Source organism: Oryza brachyantha, chromosome 4 (genome assembly GCF_000231095.2).
Source record: "Oryza brachyantha chromosome 4, ObraRS2, whole genome shotgun sequence".
Classification (NCBI taxonomy): Eukaryota; Viridiplantae; Streptophyta; class Magnoliopsida; order Poales; family Poaceae; genus Oryza; species Oryza brachyantha.
In genome coordinates, this window is record NC_023166.2 from 149291 (window position 1) to 177098 (window position 27808).

Genomic DNA, 27808 nt, shown 5'->3' on the forward strand with positions numbered 1-27808 from the left:
ATTCCATTGGAAAAAATAGTAGTCTAAACTTAACATATAAGTAAAAAAAATGATTAATCAATAAGAAAGAATAAGAGGAGAGTCCTCTTGTGGCTAGAAAAAGAAAGGAGAAAATCATTATGCCTCGAGTATAATTTCTCGTCCTCTTGATATTAAGAAATTTGCTATTACACTGCTGCATTCGTAACATGTGACTTATCAAGGGGCACCTGAGGTGAAGAGAACGACTCTATCTGACTTGGGAAAAAACGTGTATGGAAATCCAAAATCAGTAAGAAATTCATTATCGTCCGACTTAGCTTGTAAAAGAAAAATAAAAGTAAGGTGTCGTATCCATCTCACTAAACATCAAGGAATAAGTGAACATCAACAATAATAAATCTAATCATAATAAAATAAACAATAATTACGTAAATTTTAATTAGATATATTGTCAAATGTGTGCCACTAAATCAAAAGTTTCATCTAAGAGCAAACCTAGTAGATCATCTATACTATTTTTCATCCTAAAAATAGATGATGTGAGGAAAAAAAATTCCAGCGCTCATCTATCCCATCACCCAAAAATAGAGTATAATCCATATTAGAGAGAGAAACTCTAAATATAAATGTTTTCTCTTCTCCTCTATATCTCAACATTCAATTACATGATGAGAGAGCAATAACAACATACATGAGAGTGGGTGGTTACAAAATATTAATAAAATATATATGGATGATGTAAAATGAATGTTGTAGGAGTGATAACTGATATGAGTAGATAATCTATTGTAGATGATCATCCAGATAGTAGGGATGATAAAATTTGGATAAGCTGTTGGAAATACTCTAGAAGATTTTTTTATCGAAGAAAACAAAAGTATGTTTTATGTGTGCTCTATATTCTAAATTTATGTATTGACGATGTAATGTATGCTAATATTATGTGACAACAAATATAAGTAAAAATCTATTGGTATATTTTGTATATAATGATAAACTTTTAATTTTATAATTAATTATTGGTCAATTGCTTGAAAGTTCGAACAATGTACAAAGTCAAACAAAAAAATTATTTTCTAGTGGTATCATTATAATGACGAACTTTGCAGGCATCCGAAAAGTTTGAGAGAAGGAAACGTAACCAGATCGATCTCCTCTCCCCCCCTGAGTGAGAGAGAGAGAGTATGCTGCTGTTACTACAAGTGTCTTTCTTTTCTCCGTACTCCCTCTCTCCCGTACGCAGCCGGCCGGCGAGCTCCCCCCTCCCCCTCCCAGGACGAGCTTCTCATCTCCCGCGACCATCGTCCTTCATCCTCACCGGTGAGCGTCCTCATTTCTCTTCTCTTCTCTCTCTATCCACGCACTTTACTTCTTTTTTTTTTTGTCTCTTCTCTTCTGGAATCTGCATCATGAACCCTAGATAGTTTCTCTTGTGGATCTGGCTTAAGGGAGATTAATAGCAGTTCTTCTTTTTTTTTTTGTTCCGAAAAAGTTTAGGAGTTGGACTGAACCCCATGTCCCACAGTAGATGAGATCCGCCCCTGCCTACTTGTATTGTATTGGCATATCCTATTCCTATTCCTATTCCTATCATCATGCAAATATACTACTCCTACATAGGACAAGATCTCCACAGTTTTATACATAGGCCTGATCATAGGGATGGAGATTTGTTTCTTCTTTCCTTCAAAAGGATTGGATTTGCTTTGTGACTTATATACTGCTTGCTCCTATACTGTTGCTCTCCTGCGCCTAATAATGCACAAATTTATTTTCCTTTCTCTTCAGCTCAAATGGACGCCAATCCTAGCACCGCCATGTATCCTCTGCACCGCTGCAAAACCATTTACCTGGTTCGTACTTCATCATTCATTTCCAAATACTTCATTATAAACTTCCCAACACAACACAAAACCTACTTACTATGCGGTGGGATCGATTCCCATAACCACCAACAATTCTTGTCTGCAGGTGAGGCATGCCCAGGGTATTCATAATGTGGAAGGCGACAAGGATCACAGTGCTTACATGTCACAGGAACTCTTTGATGCACACCTTACTCCCTTGGGCTGGAAGCAAGTAAATTGACACTTTCTTGCTTTCCTTCTACAAATTCATCACATCTGATTCATTCTTGGCAATTTCAGCTGCTGGTTTCCATCATAATGTTTGCTTATCATGCTACAAGGACATTTCCTTGTGTTTGGTATTTTATTGTTGACTTGTCCAATCGAACCAAAGTACAATTGCTGCTGAAATGGAATCCACACTCATTTGGTGTGCTTTAGGTATTCAGTCGTCCATGGTAAAAATAGATAGAATTACGAAGATAGTTACACTCCCCATTCTCAGATCACCAATATATGTAAAACTATTATGATTTAGTATTTAAAATGACATTGTCAATAAAGACACTTTCATATGGGACTATGTTGATGTCCTAAATATCAAGTAAAAAAAAGAACGGAAGAGATAATGCAAAATTTCTTATCAAATCACTTTTAACAAAAAGACCTTTTTTTATTTTTAGTTTTAGGTCATAAAGTATTGCCTACATTATTCATTTTACCTCCCTGGCAAATCTGACTTGGTATAAGTTAGGAGATCATCTTTTTATTAATAAACTGGCTTACATTTGCAAAGAAACATTTTCATTGCGTTTACAGATTTTGTGTGAAACTTCCATATAGATGGATGAAGCATGGGATGATTACCTTTTTATGTCATGAATGATTTTTGGGTTCTTATAAAATGTAGAAATGTCTGATTATTAGATTCAAAATGTTATGTTAATGCATAAATGCCCTAACCCTAAAAATATTTTTTAATGGACAACATTATTTTGAATTATGTCAATGGGGTTTCACGGTAGTTTTGTTTGAAATTTTCAAGTTCCAGTATTAGTTGGTTTGTGTCAATTTGTAGGTTGATTGCCTGCGTGAGCACGTGAAAAAATCTGGACTTGCACAAAAGATTGAGCTGGTTATTACTTCCCCTCTACTGAGGTAGTTTTTTCTTGACCTTCTTGTATGCATTTTAAGTGTTCTCAATCCTCTTCTAAGCTTCCTAATGTTTATGAAATAGTCCTGTTCTGTAATAAATCATATCACTGCTTACAAGCTAGATTAATCCAACAAATCGATTTTCTAATCTTTTAACTGAACATGGTATTTTGGAAGGCCTATAAAATCTGCCTGTGTTCCATTATAGTCCCTGATATATATGTGAGTTGGTGATCTCTCGGTGAACCTTAACAGATATGCCCAAGAACTGTACACATTCAGTTAGTGATGCATACTAAAGCATGGTTTCAGACAGAAGAGCAGCACTGGCTTATTGGGGATTAGGCAAGAACTCAAAACTTTGCAGCATAGCCTCACTTGGTTCAAGTAAAATCATGATAGTTGGATGTGCCATGTTGCATACAAGCTTGACTTTTCTGCACAATGAAGCATAGGGTTTCTGGTGTTCTATTTTTAAATGTAAATAATAATCATGATAGGCATTAGTAAATAACTAAATATGCATGTGGTATGGACCTCATTCAGACATGTCTGTATTTTCTTGTAGCATTGGCTGCAGGGTCAATGTGCGTTGTATCTGGTAAAGACAAATTTAAGTTTATCAGAAACATATTGCCTCAGCATAATATGATATTGCATTACTGTAATGTGTTTATAAATCAGCCTCACCATCATCTAAACTAATTTTGCAGAACTATGCAAACTGCAGTTGGGGTCTTTGGGGGCGAAAACTCTGTTGATGGAGTAAGTGCACCACCATTAATGGTGGAAAATGCTGGACACAGTAGCCGGTCAGCTATTTCTAGTTTGAACTGCCCACCATTTCTTGCAGTTGAGGCATGCAGGGAGCACTTGGTATTTCTCCTAAAACAATTTTAACTATGCAATTATTATTGTACGTACCATGCTTTTTTATTATAATTAAACATGCTATTTATGCTGTTGCTCGAATCTATTTACTTTACTGTGCAATAACTTTGTAGTTGAAGTAGCACACATATTGCCCATGCGTTGCAACAGGATTTTATTAAAGAAAATTTTCATTAGCATGTTATTACTGTTATTTTCTGCATGTATCGTCTTTTAATTGTACTGACACATGGGTCCATTGGTCCCACAGTTTTTTTTCTCCCCACAAAAAGTAGCGTTAGTGAGGGATGGTTGACAAGTGGGTCCCACAATCATTTTTCCTTTAAAAAAATAGGTAGTGGTGGGGTGGGTGCCACCATCTCCACTGATTCTTTTTGTAGAATGTAGATACCCTGTTTGACAAATTGAATATTTTTATATCTGTAGTTTTCTCATACCAGTAGTTTATATGAATTCTATCAGTAAACTTCCATAAATTTTTATTTCTTTTGTTTGATCCTCTATTTTTATGCAGGGTGTGCATCCCTGCGATAAGAGGAGGAGCATTACAGAATACCACACTCTTTTTCCTGCCATTGATTTTTCGCTGGCAAGTATCCATTGCTGCTATTCCTCAGATTCCCAGGGATCTCTTTGCTTCAAATGGTGTTGCAGTGATGTAACATAAGATTTGTGTACACTTTCTTTACAGGTGGAGAATGATGAAGATGTACTTTGGGAACCAAATGTCAGAGAAGCAAATGCATCTGTCGCAGCTAGGGGCATGAAGTTCATTGACTGGTAATTTCTTTTTTGTAATATCATTAGTTCCTTTTTCAATAATTTCCGTGAAACGCAATAGCCATATTTCATGAATTCTTTTTCTGTAGACATGCATCATAAGAAAAATAGTTAAGGTCAATCGGTAGTTTATAAGGTTGTGTCAAAAATGTCTTGGTTAGACAGAAGTCAACTTGCATCTTTCTGCTTTTCTTTTCTTCACTTTAAGGGCATGCCCTTGTAGATATAAAATTGCGTACATCATGTTAGGAGGAACCTGAAATTCAGCTAATTTTGCTACATCTATATTGACAAGCCAATGATTTAAAGAACAAATACAGAAACAGAAAGAAAGAGAAGGAATACTGGTGGGAACAAGTATAACAGGGACACTCAGCAGTGGATGTACCCTTCCACTGGGCCATAACAATACTTGTTTTGCATGCCATTAACTAGTAAACATGGTACTTGTTTTTTTTATATTTGTCTCATTTCCCGTGTTAACAAATCATCTGTATGCAATATTATACATTGGAAGACCCTAGATGCAGAAGCCAGCAAGATTATAACCTGTTACACATAGCATTTATAACGGACTATGTTTTTTTCCCGATGTAATTTCAGGTTATGGACAAGGGAGGAGAAAGAGATAGCTATTGTAAGCCATAGTGGATTCTTATATCACACCTTAAGCATGTACAGCAGGGAGTGTCATCCAACCGTAAGAGAAGAAGTGGGCAAGCAGTAAGCACCTTGACACTGAGAATCCTTTTGGCTCAGTAGTCGATGATTATCAAATCTGTCATATTCTTTAAATATATGCAGATCATATTAATACATTCATTAAACATCACCTGTTGATTCATAATTTGTAACATAACCAAATTGGGCTGTACTCTTTCAAAGTTCCTAATGCTTTGAATCCTAATGATACTATTAAATAGGAGTACCTTTTTACTTTTTGTAAAACTCTTGACATGATAATTCTAAACACTACAATGTTAGAATCATGGACAATTGCATAAAAGGATTTAGGATTGTGGCTAACAATTACTTGGTTATATACAGCTTTGCCAATTGTGAGCTTCGGTCGATGGTGTTGGTGGATACAAGGTCAGTTTTGTGTCGTGATGTTCCAATGGCATGCTTTGTTTTCTTTCCGCTATGGATTTGCTAACTGTTTGCATTCTGTATTGGTAAATTGAATGCTGCAGTATGATTGGGTCAAATTCCGCCAGTTACAACTACCCTGGAAGTACTCCAGCTGGACTTGATCTTCCTAGCGATGCTGTAGCTTGAGTAAACTCAAAAGACCTGTGCTAAGAGATAAATTGGGTGCCTTGACTATTTTTTTTCCTAGCCCATTAACACTACTCAAGCTTGAATTGGGAGTCTGAAACTTAGCTGACTTAAAACAGCATCTACAGATAGGACTTACCATTTGTTACTCAGTATGTTTCACGTTTTTACAGGATATTTCATTCTTCAAACACGGTACTGAACTTTGATTGTAATAAACCTACGAGTCACTGAACTTGATTGTAATAAACGTCCGATTACAAACTCTTTGGATTTGCTTTATGAAGCTACTTCCTTTGTATTGTTAGATGCTGCTACGCATTGTTCGATCTAATACCAGATTAGGCTAAATATATCAAGTTTCATCATAGACAATTATAAAATGGCCTTTCAAAAAAAAAAAGAAGGTAAAATGGCACAATATATCATTTCGAGTTTGCCCTTGCTAAATAGATGCAAGGAGCAAAACATCTAGCCATAAATTAGCCAGATGAACACGACGATGGCACCAGTTGGGTAACAACACAAACTTGAAAGATCAAAATTTAACAACCCGTATGGTTATTCTTATGATTATTGACTTCTCCACGAGTAAATAGTGAACAAGTTCAGAATGATGTTCTACTTGAAGCAACTAATCTCTCAATAACAAAATCCATCGACGGGAATTGTTACACCACAGGATGTCAAAAGCACTAATTATCTACACTTTATTATTTTTCGCCATCTCTTCCACATCAAGCTCTACTGCAAGAACTGGTGAATCCTGGTTCATGGCCACTTGGCTGTAGCATAAAGCAGGAGCAAACAGTGAGTCTATGTCAAATTACAAACTAGTGTAAATGAGAGGCAGCCCAGAATTTAACAAGGAACCTACCTGTTCTCTACTGGGCCATGGTCGACAGCTGTTCTTAAAGAGTATATCACTCTGCCCAGGATATCAGTCATAGGAACTGGTCCAAACAAGCGGCTATCCCTAGCTTCCTGTTACCAAAAAAGCATAAGAAAAATTCATAAGTCGTCCTATGCTCAAATTTAATACACATATTTGTTAAGCCATCCACACTACACTTTGTGCCTACAACGATGTTCCCAAAGCCCTTTTGCAGCAACAATGTGAAGATATCTCGTCACTAACTTCTCTTCATATAGTACTTCTATGCTTGTCACTAACAAGTAATGGCAACATTTGATTCTGCTTATAAGCTTATCGTGTGTTTGGTTTGGTCAGGTGGATATGTGTGGATGGGATATAACAGCGATCCAGGAAATATTCCTCAAATATGTTGGATGGATAAATCTGGCCAATTCGGATAGATGAGACCATCCACCCTTGCTAACAAGGGTCATTAGCAACTAATTGGTGATAATTAGCGTGTATTGTTATTAATTAGAGAGTCCTCCCTCCATCCCAAATTGATCATCATATAGGAGAAAACTAGAAATCCCAAATTAATCATCATATAAGAGAAGAGAGCCTATTATACATTAATTGTAGTGTGAAAAACTCTTTGATTAACACGCACATTAAATGCTTACATGCGTCTACCCAATCAGCTTTGATGTGATTTGCAAATTTAGATTATGCATGTATTATGTATACATGCAGATTGGGATTTGTGACTCATAGTTTTTCAATGCTAATTAAATAGATTCTTGATCTTTACACCTAGACCTTATATGATGATCAATTTGGGATAGAGAAAGTATTATTTTAAGATTAGTGTTGATTAGGGATAATTAGTATATTTTTCTTAATTAGTTTTAATCATGTTAAGCTTAGTAATAATTAATATCTTTGGATATGGATTAATAATTTACTATTTTCATTCCATCCACCCTCGTCCATCCATCTATACAAAAAAATTTGGCTCATCCCATCCACTCAATCAAACAACCAACCAACATAGATCATCATATCCAACAAAACATAAATCGCTATATCCCAACATACCCTCAGTTACTCCCTCACTTTTCGCTTCTTGAATTGCTCATGGTGCATTTTTGCCAAAAAAAAAAGAAACTTTCTATGTATAAGATTCTTAAAAAGAATCAAATAAATCCAACTTTCAAGTTTATAATAGTTAATACTTATTTAATCATGCATTAATGATCTGCCTCATTTTATGTGCAGCTGATCAGCTCAGCTTTTCATAGATCAATTTTATGTAAAAGCAATGAGTGTATATTTGTATAGCACCAACCATCAAAACTATGTTTACTTTCTTCATACATCAATTAGCATACATACCTTTGGCTTTAATGATTGGTTATCTGCCAGAACCCAACATTGATCCTTATCAAGTACAAAAGGCTCGTCCTTCTCATCATTAGAAACCATCTCATAGCCTTCTAGGGCAGCCAATCGTCGAACGATTATATCATCAGATTTCTCTGGGTCTTTCAGTAAGACAACATCCCCAACAAAGACTTGTCTGTGGAGATAATTTGATGCATAAATGACTACCACATATGGATTGTGGAGATGATAATAGTATCTAATTCAAAAAGGTACCTCTTATAGCAATTCGAAAAGACATTCTAGCATTAGGTTATATCAAACTTCAAACATGGTTATTCTATGAGACCCGTTAGTTGTTTTAAGAAAAGATATCAAATATTAGGCAGTCCAACAACCATCACATAATGATATAACCACTTTTGTTTGGTCAATTACAACCTCATAACAATCAGTATCTTCTTCAAATTATCATTTGTGAACTAACAAATTAATGAACAAAAAAAATCAAGACTGGAACAGTATACTCAGAGTACTCTTCAACATTTTTCTTAAAAGGACAAATTTCTATGCACAAAGATGAAGGGTTAGCATATGAGTAACAAGCAAAAAAAAAAGTGAAGAGCAGTTCATGAAACTTGAAAAGATTGACAAAAGGGATTATCACAGGCAATCACTTACAATTGCATCAAGTTCTGTCACTCTTCTGTTAAGATCTCAGTTACAGCCTCAACTTTAATCACTATGCATTAGTATGAAACAACATGTTGTTTCATAAGGAGGCAGAATTAGTAAGTGAACCGATAAAAGGGTGTCCTTATATCCTATTATATAAAAATATTCTACAATCATTCTGGCCAATTAGATGGTATAATTACTCAGAATTAGGTTCACAAGAAAAGAAGGGGTCATATGCTATGCAAGTCTGACAAAAGGCTAAAGATAGATTAAATTTTGTCATGGTCTATATCATTTTGGAATACACCAAGCAACATGCTTATACCAGCATCCACACTACCCAGAAGGCTACCAGGCCGAAGTACTGGATGTGTTGCTGGCTTGCCAATGCGAACAGCCAACAGAAATTCAAACAATAAAAATCCAGTAAATATAGCTATGTAAGGGTTTTGGTTCCATAATGGAATTTAAACATTCAGGATATCATTTGAACTGAAATTTTTCACTGCATCTTAGAATCATGTTTTGTCAACATGGTCAGACTAACTTGCATATGAATATATACATGATACATCCAATGGTCACTTTGAATAGTAAATATTAGTTCAATAAGTTCCATCAAGAAGAAAGATGCTAAGTAGTATGACATAATCGAGATAAAAAAAAGATAAACCATGGTAGTGAACTGAGGAAAGTATCAAGTTTACAGGAATTTGATGATGACGAGTAAAAAAAAGAGTTTTGCTTTTATTGATAAGCACGTTATTCAACAAAATGGACAGCAAGGAGTGTGGGAGAGAGTAGAGGTAGAGAGGGTAGTTACGTTGGAGACAAATTGGCGAGCTTTCTAACGAGGAGGGTTCCTCCGGTTGTAGATACTATGGGGGCCATGGCTTCTTCCCCTTTATTCCAATGCGTGTAGGTGAGCTTGCCTTGGAAAAAGTTCTTCCAGATTGCGTCAGTTAGCTGGGTGCTGTTGATCTGGCCAACGTTATACTTCTGCATTGTGAAGAAGACAAATGAAAGAAAGCTACAATCTTTGCGGATAATATGGTTGGCAAGTAAAGTAAGTAGGTCACATAGTTCCATGAAATCAAATCAAAGCAATCCATGAGATGAGATGAGATGAGAGGGATTATGGCATGGATCTAGGGTTAGAGAGAGGGGCGGGGGAGGAAGGCATATATACCTTCCATGAGAGGGAGATGGAGTACTCGAATTTGTGGGCGGCGTAGCGGAACCACGTCGACAGAGAAACCATCCTCCTCCTGCTGCTGCTTGATTAGCTCCTCCTCTCTCCCAATCCCCCTGAGGGAGTGGGGGGAAGAAGGCAGAGGCGGCGGCGCGGGGGGAGCGAGGACGACCAGAGCTCACGGAGGCGGCGGCGCAGGACGAGAAGGGAAGGGGACCGGCGAGATTTTTATTTTCTTTTAATTTTTCGAGAAAAAGAAAGAGAGAGAGAAAGAGAAGGGTTTTGGCTTTGATGCTTCTTTTTTGTTCTTGCTCCTACCACCAACACAGCACCAAGGATGGGATCATGTTTCTTGTGTTGATTACCTAGGGTGTTTATCCACTCAAGGTGCCGAAATTGCTACCAACCGGCGGCGGAGGAGCGGTTACATAGAAACCACGGTGAATTTAAAACTAAAATTTTAAATTTAAAAAGTCTGATAACCACGGTTGGAGGGCAAAAAACATATGGTTTGGGATAAAAACCACGTGATTTCTGAAGAAACCTGACAATAACACAAATCAAGGATAAAAAGATTTAAAAATATAGAAAAATAGGGCAAAGTTATAGAAAAAATAGGAAATAAATAATATGCTATAATTGTAACCCGCTAAGACATGTTTCATATAACATATGCATTCATATAACTAGCAAATAATTCAATAATATCTAAATATAACCATTTTCATTTTCCCTACGCACATCTCTATAGTACAAATATATATCTACATATAATTCACATACATAGTAACTATTAACAAATAAGTGACAATTATGATTTACATTTTTATATGACCTTAATAACTCTACAATGTATAAACACATGTCTTACAAATCATTCACACAATGACTAACAACTTCATTTTATTTTCTATACAACCTTATATCTATAAACAATTATTATAACAGGAAGGTCACCTATAATTTACATACATATATTGTTTCACTGTACTAGAAAGTTAACCTTAGTAGCTTATATCTACGGACAAGTATTATAACATGATAGGTAGACTAGAAATTAACCATCTACCTACAAACAATTATTAAAATATCTATATATTAAGTACATATTCTAAGCATTCAAATTCAAGTACCTAAAGCATTTAGATATATTTTAAATACCAAAAGCAGAAACTACAAAACTGTTGGTTTTACAGAAGAAACCGCTAAATAATGGACGGTTATCACGGTTTGAGGTGGTAACTGCGCCATTAAGGTGCCGACACTAGCTCCTACAAGCGGCGGTTACCACGGTCACCGTGGTATTATGAACCCTAATGCACTCTTCATTTTTATCTAGGATGGCTTTAAAAATATAATGGTATGATAATTTCTTATATTTTATCTAAAAATAAATAAGAGCTAACCTGAGTAGGGTTGTGAAAGAACCATACTTCCACCTTATTATTACCACTCCTTAGATACAAGAGTCGCTTGTGTTAACTCTGCCCCTTCGCATATACTCATCGTGTTTAGTTTGTTTAGCAAACATTAAAATTGGGTTAAAAAATCATTTTAGTGATTCAATTAAATGGTTTAAATTCTGAATCTAAGCTTTCAATTGACTAAAGGATCATTGATGTGATAGGTATCAAGGGAATCTGTGAAGAAATGATTATATTATGCTATAAAATTTGGATAGTATATATATATATATATATATATATATATATATATATATATATATATATATATATATATATATATATATATATATATATTGGTACGGAGTGAGTATTATGCACTCACACTCCCATATCTTATCACAGTTTTAAAAATTACTCCAATTATTTATCTCTCTCTTTTTTACAAATTAATTACCCTATTCCGATAGGACGGTTTATCATTTATCTCTGAAAAAGAATGGATTATGCCATGGCACGGCACGGCACATTGATAGTACCATATGTCAAAGTCATTGTCACCAAATCATGTCATCTTATATCTTTATTATTAAACGTTCCAAATAAACTTCACGTCTACTCATCTAGAGTAAATTGTACTTTGCACAATCATTTTATTACATAATTCTCACTTAAGATTACCTTTAAATCTATCTTCTTACTTTGGACGAAACAAATTTGTCATTTTTTTGATTTAGATCACTCAATTCTATTTTATAATCATGTTTAGCCTCCCCTTAGCAAATATATTTACTGGCGTTGTCACCCATTTCCGCCTTGAAAAATAGTCAATCTGCCCGTTGTTGGATGCTACAACCAACATCGCATCTAGGGTGGTTCTCTGCTACCCAAGCCTCAACTCATCTCCAATCGGATGCATTGATTGATGTGGGTAGATGGATATCTCGTGGTCATTATCCCCTGAGCTTACATAAGCAACAACTTTCTATGACAGCAGACCGGCTCTACATGGAGAGCAGTTGCAAACAACCAGTGATCATCAAGGCATAAAAGGTATTCTTCCCCTCCTCAATCTCACAAACCCTCCTTACAGAAGCTGTTGTGCTTCTTCCTCACTTGTGCACCGCAAAATCTAGGGTGTTGTTCCATCCTGCAAAAATAAATAAATAAAAATGTGCAACTCTTTCCACATTCCCCTCTCATGCTTACTCTGATATACTGTAATATCTGGGACATGCAAAGATCAAATATTTTCCTTTCTACATCAATGAGCGATTTTAATTTGTTCTGTGCTCGTATCAACTTAAAATCGCTTTTAATTCACTGCCATCTTACCAATACAATTTGAACTTGCTGATACCGCGAATGGCTAAGAGGAGTACAGATCAAAATTTCAGAAACCAAGCAACAAAACTACTGAACACTGTAGGTTTCATATCTGTTGACTTAAAATGATTGTAATGCTACTCTGAACCGTTGTTTGTTTGAATATAGATTTTACCGGAATATATATATATGTATGTGTGTGTGTGTGTGTGTGTGTGTGTGTGTGTGTTGCATCGATATACAAGACCTAAATAATACAGAAAAGGGAGCTGCAAGCAAGGGGATGAAAGAATTTCAGGAAGACATGTTTCCTTGTCGGAGGTAGTTCCGTAGCAACACACGGTACATAACTAGTCAATGTAAATTCTCAACAGTCCGTTTCTTTCAACTTGGTAAACGCAGACCCAACAACACAACGCTAACGACTGCCCATGCAAATGTGCGTCACCCCTGCCATAGAGAAAACTCATTACATGATACAACACCAGAAAAATGACCGAAGCTTCTGTACGAATGTTCTGATTAAAATGTACTACCAAGTTTCTCGAGACAGCCCATAAATTATTGATGGATACATATGTAATTCGGCATTCAGACCTTGAGGATGTCATGAAATGCAGACGGCCGTTTCCGCTTGTTCAGACACAACTCCTATATGCAGGTAGAATCAACGTCAGAAGATATTGACTGGAATACTGACATATTGGACTGGGATACTACTAAAATGCAGTTGGCAAACCAATGAAACAAGACATGCAAGAAGATAGATAAATAAAAAATAATACTACAGAACTTTCTAAATTCATGTTAGTATATAGAATTGTAGTAAAAAGTGTTGTATATACATGTTTCCACAAGAATTAGAGGTAAACGTGCAATGGAAGAACCAAAAATAGTGTACTGTCTTGGAAATGTTCAGATATTCATCAGCATTCATATTAAGGCAGCCTCCACAGTCACATCTAGACTTATTCAATATGAGCACATTTTCAGCAGAACCCCAAACACAACATTTAATTATTTCGCACAATACCTCCAATGCAGAAGCCACCCTTAATAAGCTAGCCTCGCCCCATGGACGACCTATCAGTTGCAAGCCGATAGGAAGCCCTTGCTTGTCATGACCAACCTGAGTCCAGAAGTAGTAACATATTAACAAGTACCCTTTTTAAAGATATCCAGTTAGTGAACAAAAAATCCTCATATTTTTGTTCCGTTTTAGATATAAAGCCTTACAAATTCTTTACTATTGGAAATAATGCCAATCTTGAGGCTAAACGTTTATGAGTAACTAATCCAAGATTTTCACTTTCGAATGCTAAGCTGAAGATGCAATATATACTCTCCATTATTAAAGGAAAGGTGCAATGTATACATACACCATGAGTTGGCACAACTTACAGGTACAGTTATGGCTGGCAAACCAAGAAGATTGCCAGCTATCACAAATCGCATCAGGTAAGCTGCAATGAAGTGGCAGTGTGAGACAAAAATGTTTCACATGGTCTATACATAACAAAGTAGCTGAATTTGCAGCTAGCACCAAAACAGACATATACCCTTTAATTCATAAACTACTCAAGTCACATATAGATGAAAGATTTTTTAGATAAGGATGAAGTGGGCCCTTGTGTAGAAGATGCACAAAGCCCAAAGGTACATTATTGCAAATGTTCCATACCAAATGGAGTTGAGATAAATAAAGCAACAAACTTCCAACAAGATAGAAAAATGCCAATTTCAATTTGCCAAGATAAACAGGCAACAAGATGAACATATAGATAAAAGATGATGGGCTTATTGCTTTAAGTTGTGTAATTAAGTCCTATATCAATCTAGACAGGAACAAAGATTTCTTGTTTAATAAAAACATAACAATCTAGACAGGAACAAAGATTTCTTGTTTAATAGACACATGATTCCCACATTTTTTCCTTCAAACTGAATGCTTTATAGAGCAAGAACAACAGGTATGTAGCGGTTTGGTTCTCCACCATAGCAATATTTGGAAGAACTGGCTTAATGCCAAAATTTTGATAATATGAGATGACTACATAAACATTCATTCCCAAAATTTTGGTAGACAAGGTTTCGCTGGAGTGTTTGGCTTGCTGCCTTGCCAGGCCATAGCCCTATACAGGCTCATATAATGTAAAATAGAAACAAAACATACCCTATCAAATAACAGCAGTCTCATCCTGATTCGGGTTTTGTCAACTTAAAAGCTCCGCTTTCATAGATAAACGAACTAAATAGCTAAAGAAGATGCCAAAAGACAATGTCTTCCATACAATTTACCTGACACAACATAATCAGACTCTCCTAACTTTAGAGAACTTTGCGGTATTTTAGGAGCAGTAATGCTGGAGAAACAACAAAATTTTGTTAGCTGTTTCGCCGACAGAAAATACATTCACAAAAGAGGCAAAGTATATAAAAGTTTTCAAATATAGTAAACCCAGTAGACAAGAGGTGCATCACTCTATGGAGTATAAAGACAAACACTTACAGATTAGTTAATTTAACTATTCCAGTCTATTCAGAACTGCATTGCCATAGGACGATTCTCAGACATATAACATAACGTTCATTTAAGGTAGAAACTGCAATGCTAGCCAGGGAGAGGAAGAAAGCACGGGAAGCACTATTGTTGAACTTGCGACCATTATCACACTGGGCGGCTTTGATGGTGAGACCGAACTGAGTGGTGACCCAGGCGAAGAAGTGGAGAAGGGTGGAGAACATGTCAGACTTCGCACGTAGCGGAAAGGTCCAAGAGTAGTGGGAGAAATCATCAACAATCACCAGATAATATTTCAAGCCAGAAAAAAAGACTAATGACAGGAGAAGTCTACAGATCACAGTGAATGAGATCAAAAGCACGATTCACATGCGAAGAAGAGGAAGAAAAAGGAAGTCTAACATGACGGCCTAACTAGCGCGCATGACAAAAATGCCCATCAGTTCCCCTAGTACAAGTAAGATCTGCACTACGACTAAGACGAGACAAAACGTCGCGGCCGGGATGACCGAGGCGACGGTGCCAAGTGGTGGAAGAAGTGGTAGAGGCCAAGGCAGCAGACGAAGGTTGAGTCGATGGAGGAGCAGCGGAAGCAGGAAGATGGAGGGTGTAAAGAGATCCCTGGCTGTCACATCGGAGGAGTGGACGCCGGGAAGCCAAATCCTTCACAGTAAGACCAGAAGAGCCAAACTCAACAGAACAGGAATTGTCAGCGGTAAACTTGCGAATGGGAAGAAGGTTGTGAACCATCTAGGGAGCAACAAGAACATTGGGGAGGTGAAAGAAACCAGGAACAGAACCCACAGAGGTGACAGGAAGGCAAGTAACATTGCCAACCATGATGGCAGAAGGGCAGGAAGGGGAGGGTGGACGGAAGAAAGTATATCAGCATTAGGAGTGGTGTGGTAAGAGGCGCCCGAGTCGGCGATCCACTCTGCGCTGATCGGCGGCGTGAGCAGCATGGTGCTGAAGGACTGGGCTAGTGCCGCCTGGTCCCACCCCCCGGTCAAGCCAATCGAGTCGGAGCAGGAGGAGTCCAGGACACCGGGGGAGCAGGGCCAACGAACATGGCCATGGGTTGGTGTGGAGGGCGAGCCCCGTCTCCCGGAGTCTGGAATGGCCACATCGAGATGCGCCCTGACCATGGGTTGCTGAAGGATGGCCAGGGAGCAACAGGAGCCGGTGTCGCCGCAGGCGTCGCCACGGGAGGAGCATGACCGCCCCCACCCGAACCACCACCCCCACCACCTCCACCAGAGCCACCACCACCCTTCCCATTCCGGCGACGACGCCCGGAACGACCGCCCCCACCCCCGCTTGGCCCGAGGGGAGGAGCGCCAAGGAGAGAAGTGGCAGGCGGGGCCGAGGAGGCCGGTGGAGCCGTCACAAGAGCGGTGGAGGTGGATGAGGAGGAGGAGCCCACCGAGAGGCCCCGAGTGATCTCGTCGAGGCAGAGGTCGTCGCGAACCTGCAGGAAAGAGGGCAAAGGCCGTTGCCGAGGTAGCCAAGTCCGGAGAAGGTCGTAGTGGCTGCTGAGACCCTGCAGGACATGGAGCACCAAGATCCGGTCACTCACTGGGCAGCCGAGGTCATGAAGAGCATCCGCCATACCCCTCATCTTTCGGCAGTACTTGCCAACAGAGAGGTCCCCTTGCACGAAGGTGCGGAACTGCGCGTCAAGCTGAAGAGCACAGGCCTCGACGTTGCCTAGGAACTGGCCCTCGAGAGTCAGCCAGGCCTAGCGCGCGGTGCCGCCAGGAGTCCGCACGACGTCCTGGAGATCAAGGGAGATGGTCCCAAAGATCCAGGAGACGACGATGCTGTCGAGGTGCAGCCAAAGCCCGTCCCGGGCCAGAGCAGGAGTATCGGCAAGGACGTGGTCGTCGAGGGCGTAACGGCGAAGAGCGAGGACCTGGTCCCGCCAGCGGCCGTAGGAGGTGGACGAAGTGTCGAGGACGACGGGAACCAGGGCCCGGATGTTCTAGACCCCGACAGCCTGGAGGTGGAGCTGGGCGACCATGGGGTCGCTGGCGGCGAGTCGGGGACTGGGGCCACCGAATGGAGACTCAAACTGATGCAGATCGGAAAGAGAGGTACCGGTGTCGGTGACGGGCGGCGGATTGGCGGAGATGAGCAAGTACTGCTCCGCCTCAGCGACCCGGCGAACGAGAGCCTCCGCCGCAGTCCGCTCCCGCTTACTGCTCCGCCTCAGCGACCCGGCGAACGAGAGCCTCCGCCACAATCCGCTCCCGCTCCTAGGCAAGAGCGGCGGCATGAACCCGCTCCTAAGCCGCCAGCGCCTCGGTCTTCACCGCAAGGAAGGCAGTGGCCAGGGCGGCATCCGCCGTGGCGGTCCTGTCAGGGGAGGACCGTCCGGCCCCGTCCGGCCAACCGTCCAGCCGGGTGTCTCGGCCAGACAGAGAGGTCGGGCTGGACCGTCCGGCCCCTGAGCCCGGACCATCCAGTTATGGCAGAGGAGCAAAGGGGAGGAACCCCGGCGGCATTCCCAGGCCGGCGTAGGGGGAGGGCGCGGCGACGGGGGCGGCCGGAGGCGGAGAGCGGGCCATGGCGACCGGGGTGGCGCCCGCGCCCGCGGCGGCAGCGGCCGGGGCACCGGCACCCAGGGCGGCCACGACGGCTGGGGCGGCACGCGCGGGGGCCACGGCGGCCGCGACGGCTGGGGCAGCAGCAGCTGGGGAGGGGGCGGCGGCGACAGCGGCGGAACCAGCCGGCGGCGGCGATGCGGCGGCCAGGGCGGCGGCGTAGGAGGGAAGGGGAGGGAAGGAGAGGGGGGAGGGAGGAGGCGGTGGCCGGCGGCGGCGGCGGCAGCCGGAGGAGGAGGATGGGGAGGGAGGAGGGAGAGAGAGAGAAAACCCTAGCTTGATACCATGTTGTAAATTGTGATTAGATTAATCTTAACCCTAGAAGGGTAGAGGGTATAAATACACAGGCCTCATGGGCCTTGGGCCAAGCCACACACCAACACATACCATGAAGCCTATCCATTTATGTTACGGTAAGCACTTAATTTGATTAAAGAAAGTTTGAAGTCCTTCCAAGCACACTATCTTTTGCCTCCTGCTTTTCAAAATTAGGGTTGTCATTGTGCATGATTATTAAGAAGCAAATGATCACCCATTAACTTAATCTTTGAATCTTGTAACACTAACAACATTTTAAACTCTTCAGCATGATAAGAGTAGGTACAATAACAGGCTATAAGCCAACTATAAGCATATTTTAAAGAGATAAGAGGGGAGAGAGAAGAGATGTGAGCTACTAATTTATAGCCAGCCAGTACGGGCTCCAATACGAAATGTGTGTATGACATGTGGGACCATGTATTGATGTTTTGTAGATAACTATTGTATGAATTGGCTATTAGATTGACTATAGATGAATTGGAGCTAGTAGTTGGCTATACTATTGAACTTGCTCTAAGGCAGATGAACTGCTTATTTGACACATGTTCAGGAACCAAGACTCAGCATTAACACAGTGTTCGTTTTCCAAATCATGATTGTTCTAATGGACATTTGCTTAGAAATGCACAAGTTCTGGCTGGAAACTACAAACTTCCATTATGAGCTGGACTTGCTAACTAAGCAAAAGATAATGGATGGAGGAAGCATTCATCTAATTAGTATGAGCAAGGGGTAGGATCATGTGTACAGAGTGATTATAATGAAATTTGTAGACTCATTACCCAGTTGTAGGGGTCGCTATGACATCAACCTTCTTGAAAGCTTCATTGTGATAGTACATTATCCTTCTCCTAAACATGCCCATCAAAAGATAATATAAGTACACAATTAGCACAATATAGGAGGCATCATACAAGAATAATAAGAAAGCACAAACATCAGCATTCCCTGGTGCTCACTACGGTAATTGGTCAGTAACATATGATTTATGCTTTAGACTAAATTGCATGAGGAACAGAAAATCAATGCATAAGCTGCATGTATACCCTTACTCACCTTATTCGTTGAGAAGCAACATAGTCAGTTGAAGTGAATGATCCAAAAAGTGCCAAACTTGTTCGAGTATCTAGCGTAAATTCAGTTCGTTTTCTGGAGGAAATTGGCAGAAGAAGATCAATGCTACAGAACAGTTACAAACATATATTTTTACAAGAATATATGTAAAAGACAACATATATTTTTAGATTACCAGGGAGCAATACCAGAAGGAAATTTTAAAAACTCTAGCTCAGAACATGTAGAATATCATATTCATAAATAGCTATGTGTACCCTGCTCTGTAGTGAGGATTCAGGTCGCAGAATGATTCTGTGCCAATTGAGACAACATGGGCAGTACGCATCTCCTCAAGCTCTGGTAGTATTATTTCTTCTATCTTTAAAAACATAAACCAAATCTTATCAACTAAGATGACAAAGAAAATCTTATCAACCAAATCTAGGCTCCAAATTATAATAAGCTGACACAATAATCTAATTTTTTGTTTCAGATTATTTATATAATCCAAATTGCAATAATCCTAAGCCAAAACAAACAGGGCCTTAAGAATAGCTCATACAATTCATTAGCTTCATAAAAGCTACAGATAATAAATTATCAGTTACAAATCAGTTAAGAATTGCAGAGTTAGCAAAAACAAACATATCATTTACACTTCATAGCTATTTCAAAAAAAAAAAATATTGATGTACATAGAAGTATTTGTACACATGGAATGCCACATCAGTAAGTAAAAAAAAAACAGAAAACCAGAAGATAAAACTGTGATAATTAACTAGTAGAACACTGCACTCCTATTGTCTAAGGTATATTAGATAGTGATGGTCTTACTTGACATCCAAAGTTGCTGCAAAGAAGATTAAGTGCATCCTCACATGTATTAGAGATATCAGGATCAGAAACATCATGAAACCACTACAAAAGCCAGTGTAATTTTAGAATAGATTCATGCATACCAAAATGATGCTTGATGTGAAAATTTGTACCTCTGTATATTTTCCTATTTTCACAGATCCCAATATACTGTTGTTGTCAGGAGACACCAAATTAGGGACACAGAGTGGTGACTGTAGAGATGAAGGGAAAAATGCAGAAGATGTGAGCTTGACAGATTGCCTTAAGATCCAAACCAAATGTTAACTCCAGAGGATAACTAGCAAGTTAAATGTTTGACTATATTATGATCAGAGCACTCTAGCTGTAAAGTTTAACTTTATACAAAATAAAACATCGTACTACGCTATCATTCAGTTGTCCCCACAATAAGAAAACAGCAAACTGGCTATATGCTATGACTGAAGCAGCCAGTCATATGGCCCAAGGAATAATGAATCAGCCAGCCACAAAAAACTTCTCTGTTTAGCAATCAATTATTTTCTTACCTATCCAATTTATTAGTAAGAATTATCTAGTAGTTTTAATTTGTTAGCATGAGGATACCATATTATAAGGAGCTATGACATTAGTCTTCAGGCAAGATTAAAGTACCACCATCTCTCCCTGTACATCTGACCCGATGTGCTTGAGCCAAGCCACTTCTTGCTCTTCCCACCTATACTGTTCAATCTTCGTCTCCAGCTATTTTATATACTATCCTAGCCTACACTAGCACCATAGAATGGTGCAACATGAAAGGCATTCCAGCTTTTGTGGTATTTAACAGTAGATGAAAAAAATACAGCAATTGTAACTTACTGGTCTCAGGGTAAGTTTATCCATAGGTCTAGAGCCTGCTATTGCAGAATACCTGAAAAATCAGTACATTAAAATGATAGTCAAATATAAGGATCATTTGTATCATGTAAAAGTAGTGTTCACAAACTTTCAGCTTATAATCGAGAAGAAATCTAAGCCTCACAGTGCAAATGATTTCAGATCTCGTGATCTCTCTAGCAAGGTAAACAGCTTACACTAGCATTGCATCCTCCACTGAAGAAGCTAGAGGAGAGGCGACTTCAACGGTCCCACAATCACAAAGTGCCCTGCAAGTGAAATCTCTCATTACACATACTTCCAATAGGATGTTTGTAAACATATTGTAATCTGGTCAGTTGTAGGATAGCCATAAAAAACAACTCATCATGTACTACGCTGTTTTGAATAATTTCCACCAAAAAAAAAAACAGTTTCAGAGCTTCTGGAATGTTAGCAGAGAGCTATATCATAAATTTATAATTAATTTGAATTATAATGCTCAAAGGAGTTACTACAGTAAATATTATGTGCATTCTAACTTCTCTTAGTTACCCAGTCATATCTGTTCGTCCATAGGTTGTCTTCAAACCAACAATGCCACAAAGTGCAGATGGAATTCTAACAGAACCTGGCACAATAAAAATGCAGTAACTGGAGATCAGTACAGAACTACAGACAACACAAGAATCTAGGGGCAATGAAGCTTGAGAATTATATGTACAAACCTCCACCATCTGTTCCAATTGCTGCTGAGCATAACCCTGATGAGACTAGTGCAGCTGGTCCAGATGAAGAACCACCAGTATATCTATCAATTGAATGTGGATTTCTTGCTGTTCTGCAATTGGAAAGGTTTAAGAAACGAGATGGTCAAGTGATAGGCATCAGAAAACATTAAGCTAGACAACCAAATTAAGACTGAATGAAAATTTTGAATTCCTGATCTTTTGTTTTCCCTTCAGAATGTATTGGATTTTGATGTGATTGCTTAGGTCAAAATATTTATGTTCATCCCAGTACTTTACTAAGCCTCTAATGATCAACTTAGTTTGGGGAAACAGATAAGAAAACAATTAATAGTCCATCTGTCCTTTGAATATGTTGTTCTCATTTGTGTACACACACTGTTAGGTGTTCTATAGAAGCTAGCTAAGTTATCTAAACAAAACAAGCAGCCACATAATTATAACACAAACCCATAGTTTGGATTGTTTCCAGTTACTCCAAGTCCTAGCTCATGCATATTTGCTTTCCCGATAAATAGCACTCCACATTTCCGCAAACGGGCAACACAGACTGCGTCTTTTTCCACGGAGCGGATTTTGTCGAAAAATGTAGTAGCACCTGTATTTTATTTTTGGAAAAAAGAAGAAGACATAAGTTGGAATAAGATAGAGCAACCAAACGGCAGGTCCCTTGAGTATGTTAACTAACCCTTTGATGGATATGGGAAGCAGTCAATGTCATCCTTGATGGCGATAAAGATGCCGTCCAAGATGGAAATCGGGTTTCCTGAGGAACGGAACGGAAGAGTGTGACATGTGAAGAAGATAGGATTGTAATTGAAAGTGAAAGATATAATAAGAATATGGTCCAGTATAACGGTGTTAGAGAAGGGTAAAAGAAAGAAAGAAAGAAACCTTGGTGAAATCTCTTGGTGGAAGCTTCAGCCTGTTTCCTGAGATCATCCGCATCAAAATAAATCAACATAGGCATGGGAGGCTTCCTGTTGCTCCACTCCTCCACGGCGGCGATGATATGGTCGGCAACCTATTATATATATAGTATAGTACAGAGTATAATAGTAGAGTAGAGTATATTGCAGTATGGTATAGAGGAGAAGGGGAAGGAAGAGAAGAGAAGACTGACAAGGGACGGGGTTGTAATCCCGGAGCGGTAAGCGTGTGCAAAATCACGAATCCTCCAGTAGAGGAAAGGCAGAGGAGAGGGGTTGAAGGTGTGGGGAGGGAGGAGCTGAAGCGCTCGCTCAACTCTCACCACAGGGTCTGTGTCATCCCCGAGAACAACGACGCCATGCTCCGCCTCTGCCGCCATTAACTCATTCATTCATTCCAAACCAGTGCTATAGCAGTAGAACAGCAAATCGAAATCGAAATCTGACCCTGCGGCGGGTACTCCGGGCGGTACATGGGGCGCTCGGGGATCACCGTATCCTGCAGCATCTGCATATGTAGATATGATGGAATTGCATAAGCAACTAGTAGAATCCAAAGGGCAAGGGGGCAAGAGGGCAGAGGAAACCAACCCACCCGCGTGATGTTGTTCTGCGACTTGAGGATGGAGGTGAGGAGGCGGCCCAAGATGGGCGACTCCATGAGCCACACGAAGGCCCTCAGGGAGAAGCCGCTCAGGTGCGGCGCCTGCAGAGACGGCGACTCGTACCTCACCGCCGAGATGTCCACCTCCTCCACCGCCCTCATGGCGCGCGGCTTCGTCTTCCCCATCTCCTCCTGCACCGGCAGCTGCCACTGCAAAATTGCAAATGGAGGAGGAAGAATTTTGGACACCAACAATGGTGACGGCCGGCGCCCAACGACTTCCTTTATTGGCGGACTATTAATTCATTCATTCATATTCAACATCTACCACATCTTATGACTATTAAATTCATTCATTCTTTGTATATTCTACTCCTACTCTTCATCTCCTCGTGACTGACGACCTAGGCCCCGTTCGGCAGCCCCTATTAGTTAACTTATTATTTTCACGCGTACGTTTCCTGAAGTGCTAAACGGTATATTTTTTATAAAGATTTTATATAAAAAGTTATTTTAAAAAATCATATTAATCTATTTTATATTTTTTAATAATTAATTAATCATGTAGTAATCTATTACTATGTTTTCCATGCTAAGACATAAGTAAGTTAACTTATGCCCCAACAACTAACGTGGCCCTAGTCTTCTTCTAGACGATTGATTACTATATTCTTAGTATTCTTTTTTCATTTCGTCCATGTATATCCATGGACCAATCAATGTCTAAACCCGGTATCCTTTACTAGGGAAGGAATGGATCAGGACTTAAATGTAGGTGGCTTATAGTTTTTTTTAAGAAAAAGGAAATAAATGAGCGATTGTTTGATATATTTTTTTTGCATGAAAAAAGTTCAACGGTATATTCACAAGTGAAAAATAGTTTTAAAATAAACTTTTATCAAAGTAAAAAAACCAATACTTAAAAATAAACTTCGATAAAAACAATCATAAAATTAACTTAATTTAAAATTAAAATTTCAGCATATAATTATATGTATAATAAAAAGATAGAGGTGAATAAAAGACATCGCGAGTACACTAGTCCATATATCCATCCACCATTAGGACATGGCTTGTCATCGCTACCATCGGTCGGTCTCACCCAACTCCATTATTAGTACTCAACTTAACACTTCTTTTAACTCGAGAGAACACTCAATTCTTTGCTCTCATTCATAATGTCAACCCTACCCAACCACCCGCAACCTCTCCTTAGTCCTTACTTTTAATATTCACCCATTAATATTTAATCATTAATTTTCTTAAATTACATTAATTGCTTTCTTCATACCTAGAAAAAATTAACTATCATGTAACCACCTCAAATTCGAAATATTTATCTGTTGGCACAGTTTTTATACACTAACCTTTAATTTAATGTGATTAATATTTGTAAAATATATGTGCAAATTTTACCTTTTCAAACCCAAATTCCTCCCATAAAAATCACTGAGAAAGAGGTTAGGAGTTAGCAGGCAGGACGATGACAAAAGACAAGAGGAGACATCAACGGAGTATACGAGACTCGTGATCAGAGCAGGTACAATAGCAGCAGGCTATAAGCCAGCTATAAGCATATTTAAAAAAAATAAGAGGAGAGAGATGGGACGTGGGCTAGCCAGCTGCACACGGGCTCCAAGACAAAATGTGTGCATGACATGTGGGACCATGTATTGATGTTTTGTAGGTAACTATGTATGAATTGGCTACTAGATTGACTATAGATGAATTAGAGCTAGTTATTAGCTATACTATTGAATTTGCTCTCAACAATTAATATTGGTATAATTACATGTTTGACCCTATTTTGTACTTTACTCCCTTCGTCCCAAAACAAATCAATCTTTCGGTTTTCGTGTCCAGTATTTGACTATCCGTCTTATTTGAAAAAAAAATAAAAAATTTAAAAAAATTAGTCGCAAAAGTACTATTCATGATTTATCGTCTAATAAAACAAAAATATTAATCGTAAAATTTTTTAATAAGACAGAGTGTCAAACATTATAGGAAAAAAATAAAAGATTGATTTGTTTTCGGACACATGGAGTAATTACTAAAATAACACCGTTTTACCAACTTTACTTATTTGAACTTTTTCAAAATCAAAATCACCGTTGAACCGTATTCCGTTAATTACAAGCAGAGCGACGGTGTTAACTAAGGTCAAAAAAATTCATTTCTTACTTTGTTCATTTCACCTACTTTCCAAAGCCTCTTCCTGTTTTTACATAATGTTCAGGATAGATCAGTGCAATTGAATATGGTTTGACATACTTGTGTCAGATCTGAATTACTTTATTTGGTTTTATGAAAAAACTTAAATCAATTTGATAAATGTTATCCTATTTTGACAAAAAAATTGATAAATTTGATAGAACTTTGATGAATTTCACATATGAATAAACATTTTTTTCAATTTCAATATGACATATTTGAAATAGTTTTAAAAGTTAATTCATCAAAATCTGTCAAAATAGAATACATTTTCAAATTTGACTTAATTTATTTGGTTTGTGAAAAATTTGACTTTGACTTGACAAATTTTATTTCATTTAGATAGAATTTTGATGACTTTGAAATATAAATATTTTTTTTAAAAAAAAAATCAAAATTGATGAAACTGAAATATTTTTAAAAATTTATTTTTTTTCAAATTCAAGAATGTTCTGTCAAAATGGAGGAAATTTTCAAATTTGACGAATTGAAATATTTTCGGAAAGATTATTTATATTTCAAATTTGTCAAAGTTTGATCAAAATGGAATAAAATGTGATGTTAAATTTATCCCAAACCAAATTAAATTAATTCCAATACAAATTTGTCAAACCAATATACAAGGTGCACTTATTTGTTGCAATCGTTAGGCCAAACTATCAAAGGTACTTACGACCTAAGTTAACATTTTCGCTTGTGCTTAATGGAATAAGGTCAGACATTCGGTTTCGAAAAATAGGTGAAATGAGCATAGTTCGCAAAACATATCAAACTAGACGGGACCCGCGCTTCGCTGCGGGTGGGTAAGGAAACACAAACCGAAAACATAATATAATCTAAAGGAGAGCAAGTGATAAAAGAACATAAGAAGCAGCATAATCTATTCATGGAGATTTTGCAATGAATGAAGACAAATATAAAATATAGAAGAGTATACTCCATTACATATAGATGTCAAACGGATAGGTAAATGGGTTTAAAGTGAAAATAGGATTTCTGGAACTATTTTTAAAAGGATAATCCTAATTTTCTCTCTCTCCTATATGGAACTGCCCACAGAATAGCACACTAAAACCACCTTAAAAAACTGGCCTGGAATAAATTGTGCATACAAAACGAAAGCATGGCCTAATTAGCCTTTGTATTATGATCTGATGCAACACACGAGTATTATGACTACTAACTTGAAAGAAGATGAAGCGAAAGAATTTTACATGGAAACGCACAAGGTCTGTCACAGACTCACAAAAATTGCCAGTTACATTGTGGCGACGAAACAATTTTGTTAACTTTACTGCTGTTGTTTACTATATGTATTACGTTCTTTTCTTTCTCTCCCTCTCGTCCACTGGGGGATGGACGCCAGCACCAGGAGGTGGCCGGCCTGGCCGGGAAAGGCGGGCTCCAGCGGTGGAAGGCCGAGGGGGACCGGTTCCCCTCGGTGGTGGTGACTGGGAGGCGGCGGGTGAGGCTGGCGACGGCGGAGGCAACCGCAAAGCTCCGGCGAGGGCGCGGTGTCGGGGAGGTTCAGGGATAGGTGAAGACGGTAGGAGAGCAAGCAGCTGGGCGCATAGAGGCGCTGGCCGGCAGGGCGTCGTGCAGTCCGCCGGCAGTGAACAGAGCGGCGACGGGGACAGCGGTGGTAGGCGATTCCGACGACGATTTCGCCAGAGAAATTCAGGGGGAAAAAGAAATAAGAGGTGATGATTCCCGTTTTTACCGCTGATTTTGGGGATGGAGCAGCGGGGGGGATGGCGTCGGTGGCCGGCGGTGGCGAGCTCTAGCTCAGTAGGTCGAACAAAAAGAAGCAAACTTGGTTTTTCTTGAGGGTTGGCTGGTTCAAGATGGTGAATGGATGTACGATGCAGGGGTGATAAAAGCTGGTACGTGGCAAGAAGATAATTAAAGACGACATCGGCGACGTCGGCTGGAACGGCGTCGCATCAGACGTGGCCGTGCGGGGAAGCTGAGAATGAACAGCTCGCACCTGGAAAACAATAGGTAGTATATGATTGGTAACTAGGCTACAAACTAAGATCAAACGCACGAATGCCCCAATAATAATCGTCAATTGGTTGTTGCTATCTCTAGTTTTTTTTTTCATAACAAACTTATGTCAAACGGTTGTCACTTTCAGTATTGTAACATCGTTTAATATGTGATATTCTTTTTCACACTAGCTAAATATTCGTATATTACAATATGTTATTGAAAAACAACAAAGTTAGGGCCATGTTCGGTTGGGTAGGAAGGATGCTAGAGCAAGTACGATATAAGCCAGCTCTAAACATATTTTTAAGGAGATAAGAGAGAAAAGCAGCGAGCTATAAATTTATAGTCAGGTG

General features: G+C 39.2%; 3 protein-coding genes across 5 annotated transcripts; 1 reads left to right on the forward strand and 2 right to left on the reverse strand.

Annotated features, from left to right (window-relative positions):
• Positions 1 to 1118: 1118 nt before the first annotated feature.
• On the forward strand, positions 1119 to 6192 carry LOC102708705 (phosphoglycerate mutase-like protein 1). The gene is made up of 10 exons (XM_006652003.3): positions 1119 to 1302; positions 1771 to 1835; positions 1954 to 2061; positions 2908 to 2987; positions 3698 to 3860; positions 4390 to 4464; positions 4567 to 4655; positions 5259 to 5378; positions 5703 to 5747; positions 5849 to 6192. The coding sequence occupies exons 1-10, from the start codon at positions 1167 to 1169 to the stop codon at positions 5931 to 5933; spliced, it is 966 nt and encodes a 321-aa protein (XP_006652066.2). The 5' UTR covers positions 1119 to 1166; the 3' UTR covers positions 5934 to 6192.
• Positions 6193 to 6343: 151 nt separating this feature from the next.
• On the reverse strand, positions 6344 to 10320 carry LOC102708426. The gene is made up of 5 exons (XM_006652002.3): positions 10040 to 10320; positions 9674 to 9849; positions 8185 to 8368; positions 6811 to 6917; positions 6344 to 6718 (listed from the first exon to the last, which is right to left on the reverse strand). Exons 1-5 carry the CDS (start codon positions 10109 to 10111, stop codon positions 6637 to 6639), a joined length of 621 nt encoding a protein of 206 aa, XP_006652065.1. The 5' UTR covers positions 10112 to 10320; the 3' UTR covers positions 6344 to 6636.
• Positions 10321 to 13055: 2735 nt separating this feature from the next.
• On the reverse strand, positions 13056 to 23537 carry LOC102715385 (fatty acid amide hydrolase). Of its 3 annotated transcripts, none has more exons than XR_001550171.2 (20): positions 23241 to 23532; positions 23093 to 23153; positions 22840 to 23015; positions 22611 to 22740; positions 22405 to 22482; positions 22167 to 22314; positions 21696 to 21808; positions 21523 to 21598; positions 21186 to 21257; positions 20971 to 21022; positions 20262 to 20342; positions 20107 to 20190; positions 19548 to 19651; positions 19273 to 19365; positions 18999 to 19067; positions 15070 to 15134; positions 14173 to 14234; positions 13805 to 13900; positions 13308 to 13422; positions 13056 to 13221 (listed from the first exon to the last, which is right to left on the reverse strand). XR_001550171.2 is itself a non-coding variant. In XM_006653031.3 (20 exons), exons 1-20 carry the CDS (start codon positions 23433 to 23435, stop codon positions 13216 to 13218), a joined length of 1815 nt encoding a protein of 604 aa, XP_006653094.1. In that variant the 5' UTR covers positions 23436 to 23532; the 3' UTR covers positions 13056 to 13215. The 3 variants fall into 3 exon arrangements, 2 of the variants coding, with proteins under 2 accessions (XP_006653094.1, XP_015692251.1); XM_006653031.3 differs by having other exon boundaries at positions 13369 to 13422; XM_015836765.2 differs by lacking the exons at positions 13056 to 13221; positions 13308 to 13422; positions 15070 to 15134 and having other exon boundaries at positions 13810 to 13900; positions 23241 to 23537.
• Positions 23538 to 27808: the final 4271 nt, after the last annotated feature.